At 39.2% G+C, this 16353-nt stretch overlaps 1 protein-coding gene across 1 annotated transcript in view; it reads left to right on the plus strand.

The window, feature by feature from the left end:
- Nucleotides 1-16353, plus strand: part of NAV3 (neuron navigator 3) — a 1048024-nt gene that overhangs the window by 995266 nt on the left and 36405 nt on the right. Inside the window, exons 24-29 of the mRNA XM_019514774.1 lie at nucleotides 3002-3085; nucleotides 6615-6726; nucleotides 8664-8785; nucleotides 9357-9377; nucleotides 10543-10715; nucleotides 16010-16163. Coding sequence (XP_019370319.1) covers nucleotides 3002-3085; nucleotides 6615-6726; nucleotides 8664-8785; nucleotides 9357-9377; nucleotides 10543-10715; nucleotides 16010-16163 — 666 coding nt within the window. The remainder of the gene's footprint in view (nucleotides 1-3001; nucleotides 3086-6614; nucleotides 6727-8663; nucleotides 8786-9356; nucleotides 9378-10542; nucleotides 10716-16009; nucleotides 16164-16353) is intronic.

Here is a 16353-nt window from a genome sequence, read left to right on the forward strand (position 1 = left end):
TAGTTTGATAAGTGGTAAAATGAGTGTCAGTGCTGAGAAAATGGCAGCACTGCACTTTTGAACTAAAACACCAAGAAGGTGCTTTAGTTTGAAAGCACGCTGCCCTATTTTCTGCATGGTGATGTACATTTTGCCGTTTATACAACTATATGCAGCACAGCGCATTGCGCGTCAGCTCACATGTGGAGCAGACTCAATTAATTGAGTCTGCTCCAAAGCGGTGAATCTCCGGCACATTGCAGGAACAAAAAGTATATGTATAAATGCCCTGTGTGCCTACGGGAGGAGAGTGGACTGGCCTGGAGCTGTCCATGCTCTCCTGCTGCTCTGCAGGCTTGAGGGGCCTGGTCCTGCATACCCTGGGAATTCCTGGTCAGGTTTGGGCCCCTCAAGCCTTGGGAGCATCTGCCTTGCTTTCCCTGCTTTTGCAGATGTGTTGCAGGGATCTCTGCAGACATACCTAGGTAACTGAGGAAATTTGGGGCTTGACCAGTACATAGGGAAATTTGGGGCTCCCTGCTTGCAGACATGTGTCTTGTGTTGAACTGCAGCAGTGATATGAGTGCAGGAGGAATCCCTTTGCAAGGGATTTGTCTGGCATGTGTCTGCAAGTGCAGAGGGGTACCCTCCTCTACATTTACAGCTCACGCCCCAAGCTGCTGCTCAAACTGTGTGCCAAGTAAATCCTTCTGCAGGCATGGGGAGGGAAATTCCCAAAGGCATGCATTTCTGGCAGTAGGCTGCAGATGCAGAGGCCTGACCCCCAATGGGAGTTTTCCCCTCTGTGCTTGGAGATGTACATGTGGAAAACCCCTTCAGGGGATTCCTTCACTCCCTGACATGGGGGCACGTCTGTAAATTCAGGGTTTTCCCCCTCTTGCAGACATGCCGCAAGTTGGGACATGATATCCAGTGACATCTGTAGATGAAAGTGAATGGATCAGCTGTGCCATGACATATCACAGCATAGCTAATCACACTCCACAGACAATGTCTGTTTCCAATCCTATAATTCTATGTTGAAAAATAATACACAGAGCTCTGTAGTAGAGCTTTTTCCCTTTCCCTGCAAGTGCATCCTCATCTAGGCCACAGGATCGATTGCATTTTAACCTTTTTCCTCACCATTCATCTTTTTAAATGAAATGCCTTCAAATTTGTTTATTTCTCTGTATTTGGAATATCCCTCAGAAATTTTGAGAGCCAGTAGGAAAACCCAGATTCAATATCTAGTAACTGTGCTCATGCAAATATTAAAAATTGCACCGGCAAAATCAGTGAGGTAGCATATGTGTTTGTATGCATGGAGGGGGTAATTTTACTCTCAAAAAGCAGTTGAGAAAATGCCTGCCTTTGCTTTGACTTAATTTTGAAATGAAAAAGAGGAAATGAATATTTTCTTGTCATTACTGCTTCATTTTGCTATAGCTGTGGTGTGTACTGTATTCTCAGTTGTCTCCAAGTATTTGGTTCAGAGTACTTTCTCCTATACCTAAGTTTTATATTGTGTAAAATGAGTCTGTTTCTAAAGGTACTTTTCATGACTGCTAAAATCAAGTCTTATAAAAGAAACTTTATTTAGTCTTTGTTGTACAGATTCTCTCAACTTGCCAACTTTTTCTCAATTTTTTTTTCACAACTTTGTCTACAATATTCCATGTAAGTGACAGTTCACTGCTTTGTTACGAATCATTAGAGGAAAATCGTCCCATAAAGTTTTCTGGTAATGCGAGTCATGGGCTCACTCTTCCTATATTTAATTGGCTCTAGTGCTCATAAAAATTTAATCATTTCACTGGGGCTGGTCTACCCTTTAGGTGAACTAGGCAGTTGCCTAGGGTGCCAGAATTTGGGGAGTGGCAAAATTATATGCAGAACAAAATAACAGGAGCACCATTCTAAATAACAGCCCTGGCCGCATACGGCTCCACCTTAGTCTAAGACCTTTGGTTCAGTAAGGGGAGAAAGACCTCTGAAAAGATCTCAGAGGAAAAATCACTAGAATCACGACTCCTACCTTTTCAACTCTCAAGCCGATTTATGACAAGAACATACCACTGGCAACCTTATCCTAATTTTTGTCTATATTGGAAGTGGTGGGGGCACTGAGGTACACAGTTCGCCTAGGGCACCAATTATCCTTGGACCGGCCCTGCACTTCATTGATCCCTTTCTCTGCAATTCCTTCTCCTTGTATGACTCCTAATTGAAATAACTGTTAGGATTAACCTTTTTTTATATCTTGATTGTCTGTACCATTTGTTTAATTGTTTTCCAAATTTCTTATAAACTATATGTTAAACTATTGCTAAATCAATTGAATTTCTGTTGCTACATAATTGACAAATTTAGAGCTTAAACTTCAGATAAGTCAATGTGTTTTATAGAAAAAAGAAGCAACCAACAAACAAGTGTATATAGGCAGACTTAACCCATAAGAAATACAAATAGGTTTGAGATTATATTATGATTCTGCAGATGCCTGACATTTTCAGAATACTATTGCTGTAGTGAAGAAATAGGCAAGGTCATAATATCATGAAAGGTCATTAGAAATGTACCTGGACACATTCCATGGTCTTGTTCCTTGGGTTCCTCTTCAGTTTTGTAACTGGGAGGCCTGGGGGCTTAGAACTTTCCTAATAAAGTTAGGATAATACTTGAATCATTCTGCTGCTTTTTCTAGAATAGAAGCAAAAAAAAAAAATTGGGGAAAAAACTCTGTTGCACAGGATGACAACAAACTCTAACCAGGAATGAAGTGGCTTGAAGGCTGATTACTAAACTATTGGAGAATATGAAGTTGAGCCTAGAAAACATGGAAGTGTTGTGGAATAGGGGATAGAGAAGAACAAGATGAAGTAGGATACATGCTAGAGATTCCAGATACTATGCAGCTAGACAAAACAAACAAATTATGCCTTGCCTTCTACAAAGGTTTTGCTAAGTATATTTAAGACCCCAGCGACATGTCAGCTGTTTTCTTCTGTTTCTTTCACAGGCTCATCTAGTAGCGGCTTTCGAAAAGAGCTTAGGAAATATGACCGGCCGACTACAAAGTTTAACAATGACAGCTGAACAAAAGGTATGTTTACAAAAGCAAAATGCTTGAGTGTGGAAAATGGTCAATAGATTATATTAAAGCTCATGTTTAAAAAAGAAAAAAACGTGAAAAGAAGAAAGGGGAGCTGTGACAATGAAAGAGACGCATCTTTCTTTCATGGTAGTTGTGATCAAACCTTCATAAAGCCCTATAGGAATTAAACTATGTAGCATCAGGTTTACTTTCACAATATTGCAGGACAGTTTGAAGATAAAATCTTTCATTTCCAGATTTTAATTAAAACATTTGTGACTCTTGGTTTAATCCATCCTGAAAGACCCTTCAACAAAGGCTCATCATAACCTTTTGGAGTATTTAATTTCAATAGGACAATGTAGTCAGCATAATAAAATTAGGGAAAAGAAAGAGCTTTTACACAGAATATAACTTGACTAACAAACAGCCTTTTTTTGGCCTTATTATTTAGACTAGGAAAAAAGGTCCAAAAGTAATAGCTACATAATCAGAAGGATGATATTAGGTCTGAGGGGCTGCTTTGTTTTGGCTAGGAACAGACGCTATACACAAACCAGTTTAAGTGATCAGAAACCAGTTTAAACCTGTAACAGAACATAAGTTCAGTGCACATAAACAAACTAGTTTGAAAATGGCTGACACCAGTTTGAGATAAACCTGGTTGAACTGAATGTAGTATCAGACTTAACTGATTTGGGTGAAACTGGTTTATGTAATGTCTGTCTCAGACCCCTTCCTGGTTTAAGTTAAACCAGAGTCCCCCAGCATCCCAGATACTTTGCAGCTGTGGGCGGGCTGTGCTTTCTGCTCCAGAGGACAGGGCTGGCCCCACCCCTCTGCTCCCTAGCCAGAGCTTGGGCAGAAACTGCAGGCACAGCAGGATCTGCCCTGCTTCCCCTTGCCCCCCACCCCCCTGCCTCATCTCACTGCTCACTGCTGAAGAAAGGATCCCCTCCTCCCTCCCTCTCATCTCCCACAGCATGGACCCCATCCCCATGGACCCTAAGCAAGTGGTATAATAGCTAATGCCGAGAGGAGGGGTCTGTGTGTGTGTGTGTCTCCAATTTCATTGCGACAGGCAGACAGAATGCTGTCCACTTAGGTCTTTTTGGAACTAATCAACAGGTCAGCTGGTAATGTCCCTCCATTCCTTTCTTGGAAAAAGCTGTTTAAGAAGAGTTTGAACTAATGAGAGAGGATTTTGCCCTGCTGACTCCCTCACTTGTCAGGTTTTCAGGAGAAGAAGTATGAAGAAGCAGGGAGAGGAAGATTGAAAACTTCAGTATCATCAACAGATGCATGCACCCCCCACCCCCCACTTTGCCTTAGAGTGCTAGCCCAAGGGCTGGGGGCTGGCAACACTCCCACCCCTTGAGCATCAAGCGGGGAAAAGCCTGGGATGATGCAGACAGGGTGGGGGTTACACCCCTCCCTAGTCGGAGCATCGTGCTGGGGCCAGGCCACCCTCCACCCCTGCCTAAATTTAGCACCATGGATGAGAAGGGGGAGGGCTGCTCTAGCACCCCCTGGCTTCTAACCTGAGCCACTGCAGGCATGTGCTGGCATTTCCTCAGTCCAGAGGGAATGTCTTTGCAGTTGCAAACTGATTCAACCTCGGCAGGTTAGACTAACCTGCAAAAATTGAATCAATTCAGGCTCAGGCTTTGTGAATGTCTGTCCCTAGCCTTTGGGTTCAGTCCTGTAAGGTTCTAAGCAAACAGGCCCCTTTCAGAAAATCATGTGCTTAACTTTAAAGTAAATGAGTATTCCCACTGACTACAGTAGGGCACCAACATATTTAAGGGCAAGAACATGCTTAAATACTTTTCTGGACTAGAAACAGGTGCCAGATTGTGTCCCTATGATCAAATTTGACCATCCTTAGTTATGTGGAATAGTATAGTGATCATTGGGCCAGGTTGTGAATGAATGACATTGAGCAGGTTACAGTCTGACCCACTGAGATCAAATGAGATACAGGCAGCTTGTTGTGGATTAAGATAGCAGAAAAGGGTGGAAAGTATTTTGATTTCTTCATATTAAACAAAATTATTTTCAGCAGCAGTTTTTGATTAAACCAAAACTTCTAAGTCCTTTGTAAAGTCCAGTGAGAAGTCCTGAGAGGTCTCCAAAAGAGATTAAAATAGTTATACTAAAACCAATCAGCTCATAAATAAGCCTGTTTTCCTAGAGATTTGAGAGCATGTTTTCTGCCTTCTCCTCTTTCCCCTACAGCTGAGGTTAAATTCCTTTAGCAGCTTTAATCCTCATTATATAAAATGAAAGCTGGAAGGACTGGCTCTTAATGCAGCAATAATAAAACTAGTTTTAATTAAAATTGACTGTGCATTCCAATGTAGAGCTTATTGCATGGAAGAGCAACCATGTGACTCTGTAAATTGCACGGTTATTGTAGCTGAGTCTGAATGGTGTATTTGCCATTTGGATTTTTCTAAAGTGATATGCCAGTTCAGGGTGGGATTCATCCATTAAATAATCACATATGAAGCTAGAGGATACAGAAAAATACTTGATTTCTTTTTTTGGTTTTCTGCACACATACACATATGCACATATGTGTGTGTGTATATATATGTGTGTGTGTGTGTGTGCACGTGCGTGTGCATGTGTATGTATGAAAATACATACATACATACACACACACACACACATATATATATATAAAGAAAGCTTTTTATAGAGTTCCTTACTCATAAACATCCTTAACCTTTAAAATGAATAAATACAAATTAGAATAAGTTCCCTGGATATATTCCTGGAGAAAATCTATACAAGTTATTCTTAACCACGGTGTACCTGCACTTGGAGTGGCAAGCGATATTTTTAAGTTTGCTGTGGGGCAGCACACAATATTAGCACTGTTAGGTGTACAAACATGTAAACATGATTCACAGGATAAAGCGAGAGATTTTAAATAGGAATCCACAGTGTCAAAAACATTCTGACCTGTTGTGGTCTTTCTAAAGTCTTTGCAATGGAAAATTGCTGTATTATTTATAGTCAAAACACACATGTAGGCTAAGTGCTTGGATTTTCTGAGGTGTGCCTTGAGTCTAAAAACGTTGAGAACCACTGAACTCTGTAATCCTGTAATCTACTTGGAATTTAATGTTGCACTCAGTGGGTGCATCTACATACGTGCTTTAATGTGCAGTAGTCTGTTCTACTACACAGTAAAGTGTCACATCAAAAACTGCTAATACGGTAATATGTAGTAGAAATAGGCTACTATGCATTAAGTGTCGCTAAAAAGGTGTGCACTTTTGCTACTGTGCACTAGGGCAGCCTAATCTACATTTATGTAGTACTCATATTAGAGGTACTAAACTTAATGCGCAGTAGCAAAAGCACATTAATGCACATGTAGGCATGCTCAGTATCACCTATGTAACTCCACTTTGTCTCCATTTAATTCAGTAAATTCAATTTAATCACTATTGTCTTCTCCTTTTTTGGGTTAGACAAGCATTTTCCGTAGTTATGTATTCTGAAATCCTCTTTGCTGTTCCCACAGGAATCTGAGCTCATAGAACTAAGGGAAACTATTGAAATGCTGAAAGCCCAGAATTCTGCTGCTCAGGCTGCTATTCAAGGAGCTTTGAATGGCCCTGATCATACCCACAAAGGTATGGTTTTGTCATTGTCAAAATGAGTGCTAATTTGTTCCCCAGAGAAGAGCAAAGCCACTAGTCTGCTGGTATTTCTTTGAAAAAATGTCTGCGGCAAAGATGAGAGAATTGTATAGTGAGCATTATTCATATTTGTGGTATTTCCACAGCTGGGGAATTTGCATGCATTGTCTGTGTACCACAGTATTCCCGGAGTCCTTATTTCTCAGAATTGTATAGTCAGGAGTCAGTCCCCTCAAGATTAACCCTTTCTATACAACTCTCTAGAACAGTGGTTCTCAACCGTTTTTGTACCAAGACCCATTTGCAAAGATTGGCTTGTCCCAACCCACACCCCATTGGCCCTGCCAGTACTTGACCCACAGTGTCCTGGCCCCCTCCCCTCCCCCCATGCCCTGCTGCAACCTTGGCGCCTAGCCACCCAGCCACCTTCCCCCAGTGCTGGCAGGCACCTGCCCTGCCATACGCCCATCCACTCCATGCACGCGCACACACACACACACACACACACACACACACACACACACACACACACACCACTCCTCCAAGCCTGGCCTCCAAGACCTGACCTCGCCTGCCAACCGCTGCTCCCCATATACTTACCTTCATCCAGCTGTTGGGCTGCTCCCACAGCCCTCCCTGACTGCATGCAGGTCATGCCTCAAGCATCCCCTTGCAGGCAGGAACGCTGCCAGCCTGCAAGACGAAAACAACACTTTTGCGTATTTTCCTGGCACTTGCTCGCAAACTTTTGAAATATTCTTGCGACCCACTTTTGGGTAGCAACCCATGGGTCGAGAAACACTGCTCTGAAAGAAGCATGTCAAAGCAGTAGTCAAATGTTCAGAGAAAAGGGGCAAAATATGTTCAAAAAGAAGAAATAAGAAAAGCATAAGAAAATTGGTGCACTTAAAATGTAAGCACCAGACCAAACAGCAGTTCTGATAGTGTGCTGAAGCTCAACCTAGTTAAGCAGGCATTTTAAATCTCAGAAGTTGAGTTTGCTTTTCCATTTTGCTTGTCCATTTAGACAAAGTTCACATGACAAATCAGGTAATGCAAAAGTGAAGTACCATTCCTGTTGAGAAGAATGATAAGAAAGGTGAATTTTTGTAAAGTTAGTGATTATTTTTTTAAATTATCATTTCAGAAAAGTAACTTCTCCTAACATTATTTTTGTAAATCTCTTCAGTACATTGTAACTTAAATCAAGAAAGTAATATAACTGTATCATACCTTTAAACGGCTTGTCTTGATATTTTGGGGTATATGCAAAGAACATATTTTCTGGTGATTGGCATACACTGGAGCTATTAGATGCTTAAAAAAAATGAACCAAAAAGCTTGACTTACCATTCCCAACACATTTTACATTCTATTTTTTTTTATTAATAAACTACTTACTGCCTGTATCCAGGAATACATGTCAGTGAATTGCATCTGACTTCAACAGTTAGTTCCACAAAGCATCAAATAGTACACAAACCTCTTATGGAATGGAAGAGGGAAGAGGAACCATCATTACCAGTGCAAACTTTACAAAGTCTTTATTATGACATTAATTCAACTAACTGAACTGTAACATAATTTGACCCTGATCCTGGACAATGACTCACTTGGATATAAAGGGATGTATATATTTATTAATGTGCAGGATTTGTGCCTCAGTTGCAAGCCCCTGTTCAATAGTATCAAACAGTGCTTAAGCATGTGCCAGACTGTATGCAAGCCATTAGCCCATTGACTTCCCCAGACTATTCACATGCTTAAATATCTTGAATTCAGGCCAGAAAAAAGATCAATGTTTTTTTGCATATGCTATGTGTATTTGTACTCCTCTGGGGCTGGAAGGTACTGCATAGATGTAGGTGTAGTTATGATTTGGAATGAAGTCCATATGGAGAGATAGCTTACACCGTATTTTCTTTTCTTAGATTTGCGTATAAGACGACAGCATTCCTCAGAAAGTGTTTCCAGCATCAACAGTGCTACAAGCCATTCAAGCATTGGCAGTGGTAATGATGCTGACTCCAAGAAAAAGAAAAAGAAAAACTGGGTAAGTTCTCAGCAGATTTAAACCTATCCCCTAGCTATTATACATTTTCCTAGTGCCTGAATAGCATAATGGCCCATTTCATCTACAATATTCTTTTGGGGCCAGACAGATATGGAACAATTCTCTTTTAGTCTCATTGTAATATTACTGGCAAACCAAAAAATTGTTGATTACTAATGAGGCTTACTTACATCAATCAAGATCATTTAAAAAAACACAAACTAAAATTAATTGTTTGGGGGAACAACCAAATAGCTGGGCCTTGATAAAGCCCTATTTGAGTTTTCTTTAGTGAGATGGATTGACTCATAAATATTACATAACCATGAAGGGAGTAGGAATTTATGTGTAGTTCCTACTGTAAAATAGATCAAATGCTTAAACTTTGTTTATCAAGCAGAATATTGCAAAGATCATACGGTGTTCAAGTTTTAATATAATATTTTGTGTCGATAAAAAGAGGATATGTTTTTGTTGTTTTAAAAAATGTTTATGCAGGTAATATTTAAAAATACTGATCAGCCTTCATTCCCTTGATTTGTAATTCCGTACTCTTTCATGTTTCTGCAAGGTGAACTCTAGAGGAAGTGAGGTGAATATAAACCATGGAAAATTTGGCATGCATCTATAAAGAACCCTATCTTGGCATGATTGCTATTCATTTTGGCAGTAGGCTTTTGTACTTTCTAAAACCAGATTATCCTGTATGTCTTCTCAGTTTGTCTCTATTCATTTTAATCTCAAAATTCAAAATATAGAAAGGGGGGAGTGTAGCCAAAATCCATTTCTTTCTTGGTAGAAATCATGAGTTGGAAAGAACTGAAATAACAATACCTTGTTTGGTGGTCACACTCCCCACTCCCCACTTATACCCTGGAAGGAAAGAGCTTAAGTGCCCTGGGGCTTTGTAAAGGAATTGAGTTGTCATCAAGTTTTATATAAGTTTACCCAGAGTAAGTTTCTGGGGAAAAGCACATTTTTTTCTATCAGCAACTTCTGTGTGTAGACTAAGTTAACAACAAATGGGCTAATTACATTTTGAAAATTCATAGCAAACACAACTGCTGTCATGTTGGCTCTCGAAAAAAATGGCTCTTTGGCTATCTGTCCCTTTTCAATAATGGATAAGAGCTTCTAGAGGAAAACGGCAATGCTTGTTCATATGAAGAACTTACTACTCTCAACAAAATTGCAGTAAAAATACATGACTTGCAAGCTAACATTCTTCTCAACAGTACAGTAAAGGACAAGCCTCATATCACAGCTTAAATTCTTTTGCTTTGGATCCAAACTGTAGTGAATTATATGTTTGAATAGTTCTGCCATTCAAACTCGTAATACAAAAATAAATTTACAAACACTATTAATTGGATGTTGTCTTGTATTTTTTGTAGTTAATATTACCCATATCTGTATCTAGACACAAAGTGGTTATTTAAAACCAGCTACCTTGAAGGGAATGCCATAAGAATGGGATTCCACAGGGCCTTTATGGTTTTAAATGAGCACCTCCATTGGCATACCACTTGATCCTGCAATTTTTCCATAGTATTCAGTATGCGCTGCGCTGAATTACTTAAGGAACACTGTATCATGTTTTTAAAGATACCGTGTTGCATATGTTAATACCCTGCTTCTATATACTGACCTCAGGCAGTGGCTAGGATGGCATCTGCAAACTAACTCTTGAAGGCATAAGCTGAACAAGCAGACTGAGAAAAGGAAGATAATTGCTCTCTATTTCTATTCTTTTCCAGCTAAGAAGCTCATTCAAACAGGCCTTTGGGAAGAAAAAGTCCACCAAGCCTCCTTCCTCACATTCTGACATAGAAGAACTCACAGATTCCTCTCTTCCATCCTCACCCAAGCTGCCCCACAGCTCAGGGGAATGTGGGGCAGCAGCAATGAAACCATCACAGTCAGCATCTGCGTAAGTCTCTCTCTTTGGTGCAAGGTGCTCTTATCAAATATCACTACTGTCTCCTTAAGCTATGTCTATAGCATCTTGGAAGTAATCACCAACATATATGAGCTTTTCGTCTTTCACTCTCTCTGTTTCCTGGCTGCCCCTCATCTGTTCTCCAACTTCATTGTCTCTGATACCAGGGGTGAAATTCATGTTAGAGTTAGAGCAGGTGCTAATTGTAAGGGATGCTAGTCTGTGTTAAGGTTAACGTGCTGGTGATCAGTTGCACGTTAAGGCTTAATACCCTCTCTAATGTGCTTTTAACATGGTCTAACTGTAATGTGTAATCTCACCCTAACACAGACTGACACTAATACTGGCGCTTTTTACTTCTTTTCCCTCAGTCACCTCCATTCCCATCCCCCTAGTGGCCCCCCTTCTCACCAGTTTCTCTGTCACTTTCCCTTTTCTAATGGCCTGCTCTACACAGGAAAGCAAGTGTATTCAATAATTCAGTTCAGCAAATCATTCTTAATTTCTAGATTTTTGTTAACTACATCTCATCTCTTGTCTTTCTGTCACACCTCAACTCATGAAATGTATTGTCCACTAACTTGTGTTTAGCAAAAGCATATTTTCCAGATGGGCATCTAGATTCAATTTGAAAACGTCATCAGGGAATGGATAATCCTTTACTTCCATTGGTAGCTTGTTCCAATCACCTACACTGTTACAAATGTGTATCTTGTTTCCAAATTGAATTTGTTTGGCTCCATCTTTCAGCTGCTTTTTCTTGTTATACCTATCTTTACTAGATTAAAAAACCCTTTAGTACTCTTTTCCCCCCTCCCCTGGTACCTACACACTGTAATCGTGTCACCTCTCAATTTTCCTTCTGATAAATTAAACTTATTGAGTTTCTACCCACCTCTGTGAACTGGATCTGGCTCACGAGGCATACGTTTGAAACTCTTGCTGTATAGGATTGCCATATCTTCATCATCATTTGCCATTATGCCATCTGCAAATGGATTATTTTAGATATACTCGGAAAACATGGATGAAAATACTGAATAGTATTGCACCCAATACCAGTCCTTGTAAAACCCTGGGAGAAATACAAGTATTCAGTGACTGCATTTTAAGATCCATCAACTAACCAGTTCTGATGCCACTTAAGATAAATTTTATTAATATTGTAAAATGCTAATTTTTAACCAAAATGTAAAGCTGTAATACATCAAACACTTTAGAAAAGTCTAAGTGTATTATATCTACATTTTTTTCTTTACCAGTAAATTTGTAGCCTGTGCAAATAATGATTTCAGGTTTGTTTGATAAAATCCATTTTCCATAAAAACATAGGATCATAGGAAAGTAGGGCTGGAAGAGACATCATGAGATCATGTAATCCAGCCCCATGGTTAAGGCAGGATCTTCCCTGACTAAAGCAGCCTGGCAAAGTCTCTGTCTTGCCTGTTCTTGAAAATTTCCAGGGATGGAGATTCCACAACTTCTCTTGGTAGCCTGTTGCAATGCCTCACCACCCTCATAGTCATAAAATTCTTCCTAATTTACCCTAAATTTCCTTTGTTGCAATTTGAAGCCATTGTTCCTAGTCCTGCCCCCTACAGAAAAAAGTGTATCTCCTTCCTCCTTATAATTGCCTGTCAGGTGTCTGAAAACTGTTATTAAATCCACCTCCATCTTCTCCATACTGAGCAATCATAGCTCTGTCAACATTTCTTCATAAGTCATATTTCCTGGGCTTCTAATCATTTTTATCTCTCACCATTGGCTCTTTCTAAGCTGTCCACATCCTTCTTGAAGTGTGGGGTCCAAAATTGGACACAGTACTCCAGGTGAGGCCTCACTAGCACCAAATACAGCAGAAGAACCTTTTCCCTTGTTGACTAGCATTGTAATCCTGTCCTTTAGTTCTTTCTTAATTTAATTGTACTTTAATCTCACATTAATCTTTACATTATATTGAGTTAACTGGCCTGTCATTACCTGTTTCATACCATATGCCCTCTTTTGAATATAATTGCAACATCAGCATTCTTTCAGCCTTCTGGCATTTTCCTGGAACTTCAGGTTTTATTTAAAAATTAGTGCCCATCATTTTCAGCATTTTTTTTATGTTATCCAGGCCTGTTGATTTTCAGTGTTTAACATGGAGAAAGCTTAATATACTCCTTTGATACTAAAGACCAGAAAATACATCCTAATCTTTATGGGGTGACATATAGGGTACATCCTGCTTCTTTCTGAATATAGAACAGAATGTTTATTGACATTTCTGCCTTTTCTGTATTATGTTTTAATAATGTTACCGTCTCCACCTTGAAATAGCCCCTGTACTATTGCCAAGATTTTGTTTGTTCCTTGTATGCTTAAAAAACTCTTTCTCATTGTCTTTAGCCCTATCAGCCATGGCTCCCCCACTCCCCACACCTGGTTTTGATTCCTGCTTCTAGCACTGTCTAATGTAAAATCCATAAACAATTCTAGAAATGGTGACCTGAAATTAGGGCTGCCCCCTTCCAGGGAAATGCTCTAATCACAGAGCTGCAGAGGCAGGGTTCCTCTTGCTTCTGGCCCTATGATTTCTGTGGTCTTGACAGTTCAGTGGCCTAGGCTCAATAGACAGAGTTGAAAATGTTTCTATTTAGGCTATGCTATAACCTGGTATGTAGAAGAGTTCCCTAAGTAATGGGAGGGGTGGGTTCAAACTCTCTTGGGATGTCAGGGGCCTAGAACCTATATTTCCCACTTGGGGGATTGCTCTAACTTTTAACCTATTGGGCAGAAAGTGGTCTTTGCTACTAATATTTTGAGCTGAATTCACTACTGTCAATCTGAGTTTAATGCCATTTTTATCTCCCTTTCTGGAATCTTAGATGAAGTTTAGGTGCTTCCCAGTGATACTGAATTGCAGTGGAAGTTAGATAGGATTTAAGTGTCATTGATCCCACAGACCCCCACTTGAATCGCTTCTGCTTATACACAGCTCTGCTGTAGGTGCTCAGGGAACTCTATAGTTGCAAAGAGGCTTCTAATGCATTTAACATGAGCTTTGTGGCCATTAACACAGAGCCATTTTTAATTGCTCATTGGAACTTGAACACCTCAACTCTGCCTGCGTCTTCCTTGCCTGCCATGCCGTCCACACCATATCTCTCCCTTGGGATCCCTCCACTGCCTCTGTTTTCTGTAACATCAACTTTAATCTTCCTTTCTCTCTCCTTCACCACTGTGGACAGCACCAGTATTGCCAATTCCCATATGCAAAGATCATGAATCAGGCCCCAACAGCTCATACTATCAGTTTTAATATTATATAAATAAATAAATAAAAGTTAGGTTATTTGTATTCGACTTCTGGCATCTGAGCCTTTGAGGTACTGAAGTCATATCAAACTTTTCTCCATGACTATAAGAATTAGAAACCTACTACTCATTTTACATGCAGTTCAGATTTTGATGCAATTACATAACCATAAAGTAGACCTTTAAGAAACATTGAAAACTGTCAGAAGCACGATAACATTGAATGATTTGGCAACACTGCACCTCCACCCTTCTCATCTGCCACTTCTAGCATTTCCTGGTCCTCTCTGTACCAGTTTGTAAGGATACTACTTTTCTTTAGGTTTCTCTTCAAAACACACTGCTACTAGGGTGCCTGTGAGAAATTATCTAGTTAATAATGTCTTGACAGAGCACCAAGTGAATAGGTAAGATGCACACACTCTCATATATATATGGATTTGTATCATACCTATCCACTTGGCATATAGATAACTTTTTTCTTTTGTCCCTTTCCCTAGCTCTTCATTTGATACTTGGTCCTCTTCAGTGGTAGTTCATCAAGATCAGACTGTCTTATTATTGGGAATATAGTAAATAATGATATGAGTCTTTACCTATTTTTTCTCATATGCAGAATATTTTGTACACATTGTAAACATAAGTAGGCTTATTTGAACATACCAGCCATTTTGCTTTCTTTAGTTTGTCATTTATTTTTTATATGCAATGAACTTCATCTTATTCTTTTTTGCATTGGTTTCTTTTTATTTTCCCTGACCTTAGTCTCATTTTCTAAACCATTGCTTTACTTTCTTCCACTTGCATCTGTCTGTCTAATGCGTGTATATGCAGGTCATCCCTAATCTGGGCACCAAAGAAAAGGCAAAACGGGCACGTGATCTACAGGCATAGATCCCGGTAAAATGGACTGTGGGGCATGGAATTGTATATCCAAGTACTAGGCTAAAGACTGTTGCATTTTCTTTCCAAAATGCATTTGCAAGCATTCTGGCAATTAAAAGCTAAACTTTATTCCATGTTTGCATACTAGTAGTTATAGTCATAATAATATTTATTCTTAGATAGCTTTTTAATCTTTAAAGAGTTCTAAAATAATTATTTAGTAGTTGTAATAAAAAGCTAAATAATGTACAGCAAGTTAAGTGAAAATATTAGCTGGTACTGCAATGTGCCAGAAACTTATTTTTCCACCTTCTGCCAGTTTTTATTATGGAATGGATTAATTAAAATAGTGGTGTTTGGGATATGGTGTTCTGTATAATAGAAAAAATTAGAAAAGTGACCCATTGTAATGTAGAAGTCAGGTTGATGGCCTTCCCTTGGCAAAATCAAATTAAATGCTTCCGTTTCCCTGTGTGCACCATAAAATGCTCTCCATTTTAAATATAAGCAATCACACACAGTTATCTTACAGTATTATATTTACTTTGTTATATAGGAAAATATCTGTGGTATTTCAGATACCATATATTATCACCATGTGGGTAACTAAAGGTAAATATGACAATATATGCATGCTTGTCTTATGCACTGTAAAGCCAGAAACTATATTTTTGTGTGACACAGGACAGAACCTGTTGTACATATGTGACAAAAAATAATTTAAAATAATATAGTTTGGTTTTGATCACAACCATTGGAAGATAGAGCCTCTTCATACTTGAAAGGCTAAGAAATGAAAAAAAAAATCTATGTTTTGTAAATATACTCTATGTTTACACTTTTTCCTACACCCAGAAGTATCCAATTAAATTGGATATACAGGAAAAACAATAAATTTATGTGGAAATTTTTATTCTTTATGCTCTTTTAATTTTACTTTGCAATTTGAACACCTTCATGTTACTTTGATAAGATTTTCTTTCCTATTCCTAGGTTTTACCAGCAGCAACCATTTTCTGTACCTTGATATATAGTAATTACACTGTTTCAAGGAGAGAAACTTCCTTTCATCCCTTGCCTATTTTCCTTCTCCTTTTTAGGATCTGTGAGTGCACAGAAGCAGAGGCTGAAATTATTCTGCAGCTAAAAAGTGAGCTGAGGGAGAAAGAGCTAAAATTAACGGACATTCGTCTAGAGGCCCTCAGCTCTGCACATCATCTTGATCAGATTCGGGAAGCCATGAACCGCATGCAGGTCAGTGACCGGGGTAATGATTACATAAACCGTACTCGTGTTTTCCCATTCGCTTTTTTTTAAAATTTCAGTTACGTAAAGAAGTATTAATACCCAGTAAGGTGACAGGTAAATGGTATTTCTTAGAGACAGTCCAGATAAATGTAGAGATAAGAGTAGTTTTAATACTTATCACTTATTCTAGCAACCC

Source organism: Gavialis gangeticus, unplaced genomic scaffold, assembly GCF_001723915.1.
Source record: "Gavialis gangeticus isolate Ggan-Ray unplaced genomic scaffold, GavGan_comp1, whole genome shotgun sequence".
In the NCBI taxonomy this organism is placed as follows: Eukaryota; Metazoa; Chordata; order Crocodylia; family Gavialidae; genus Gavialis; species Gavialis gangeticus.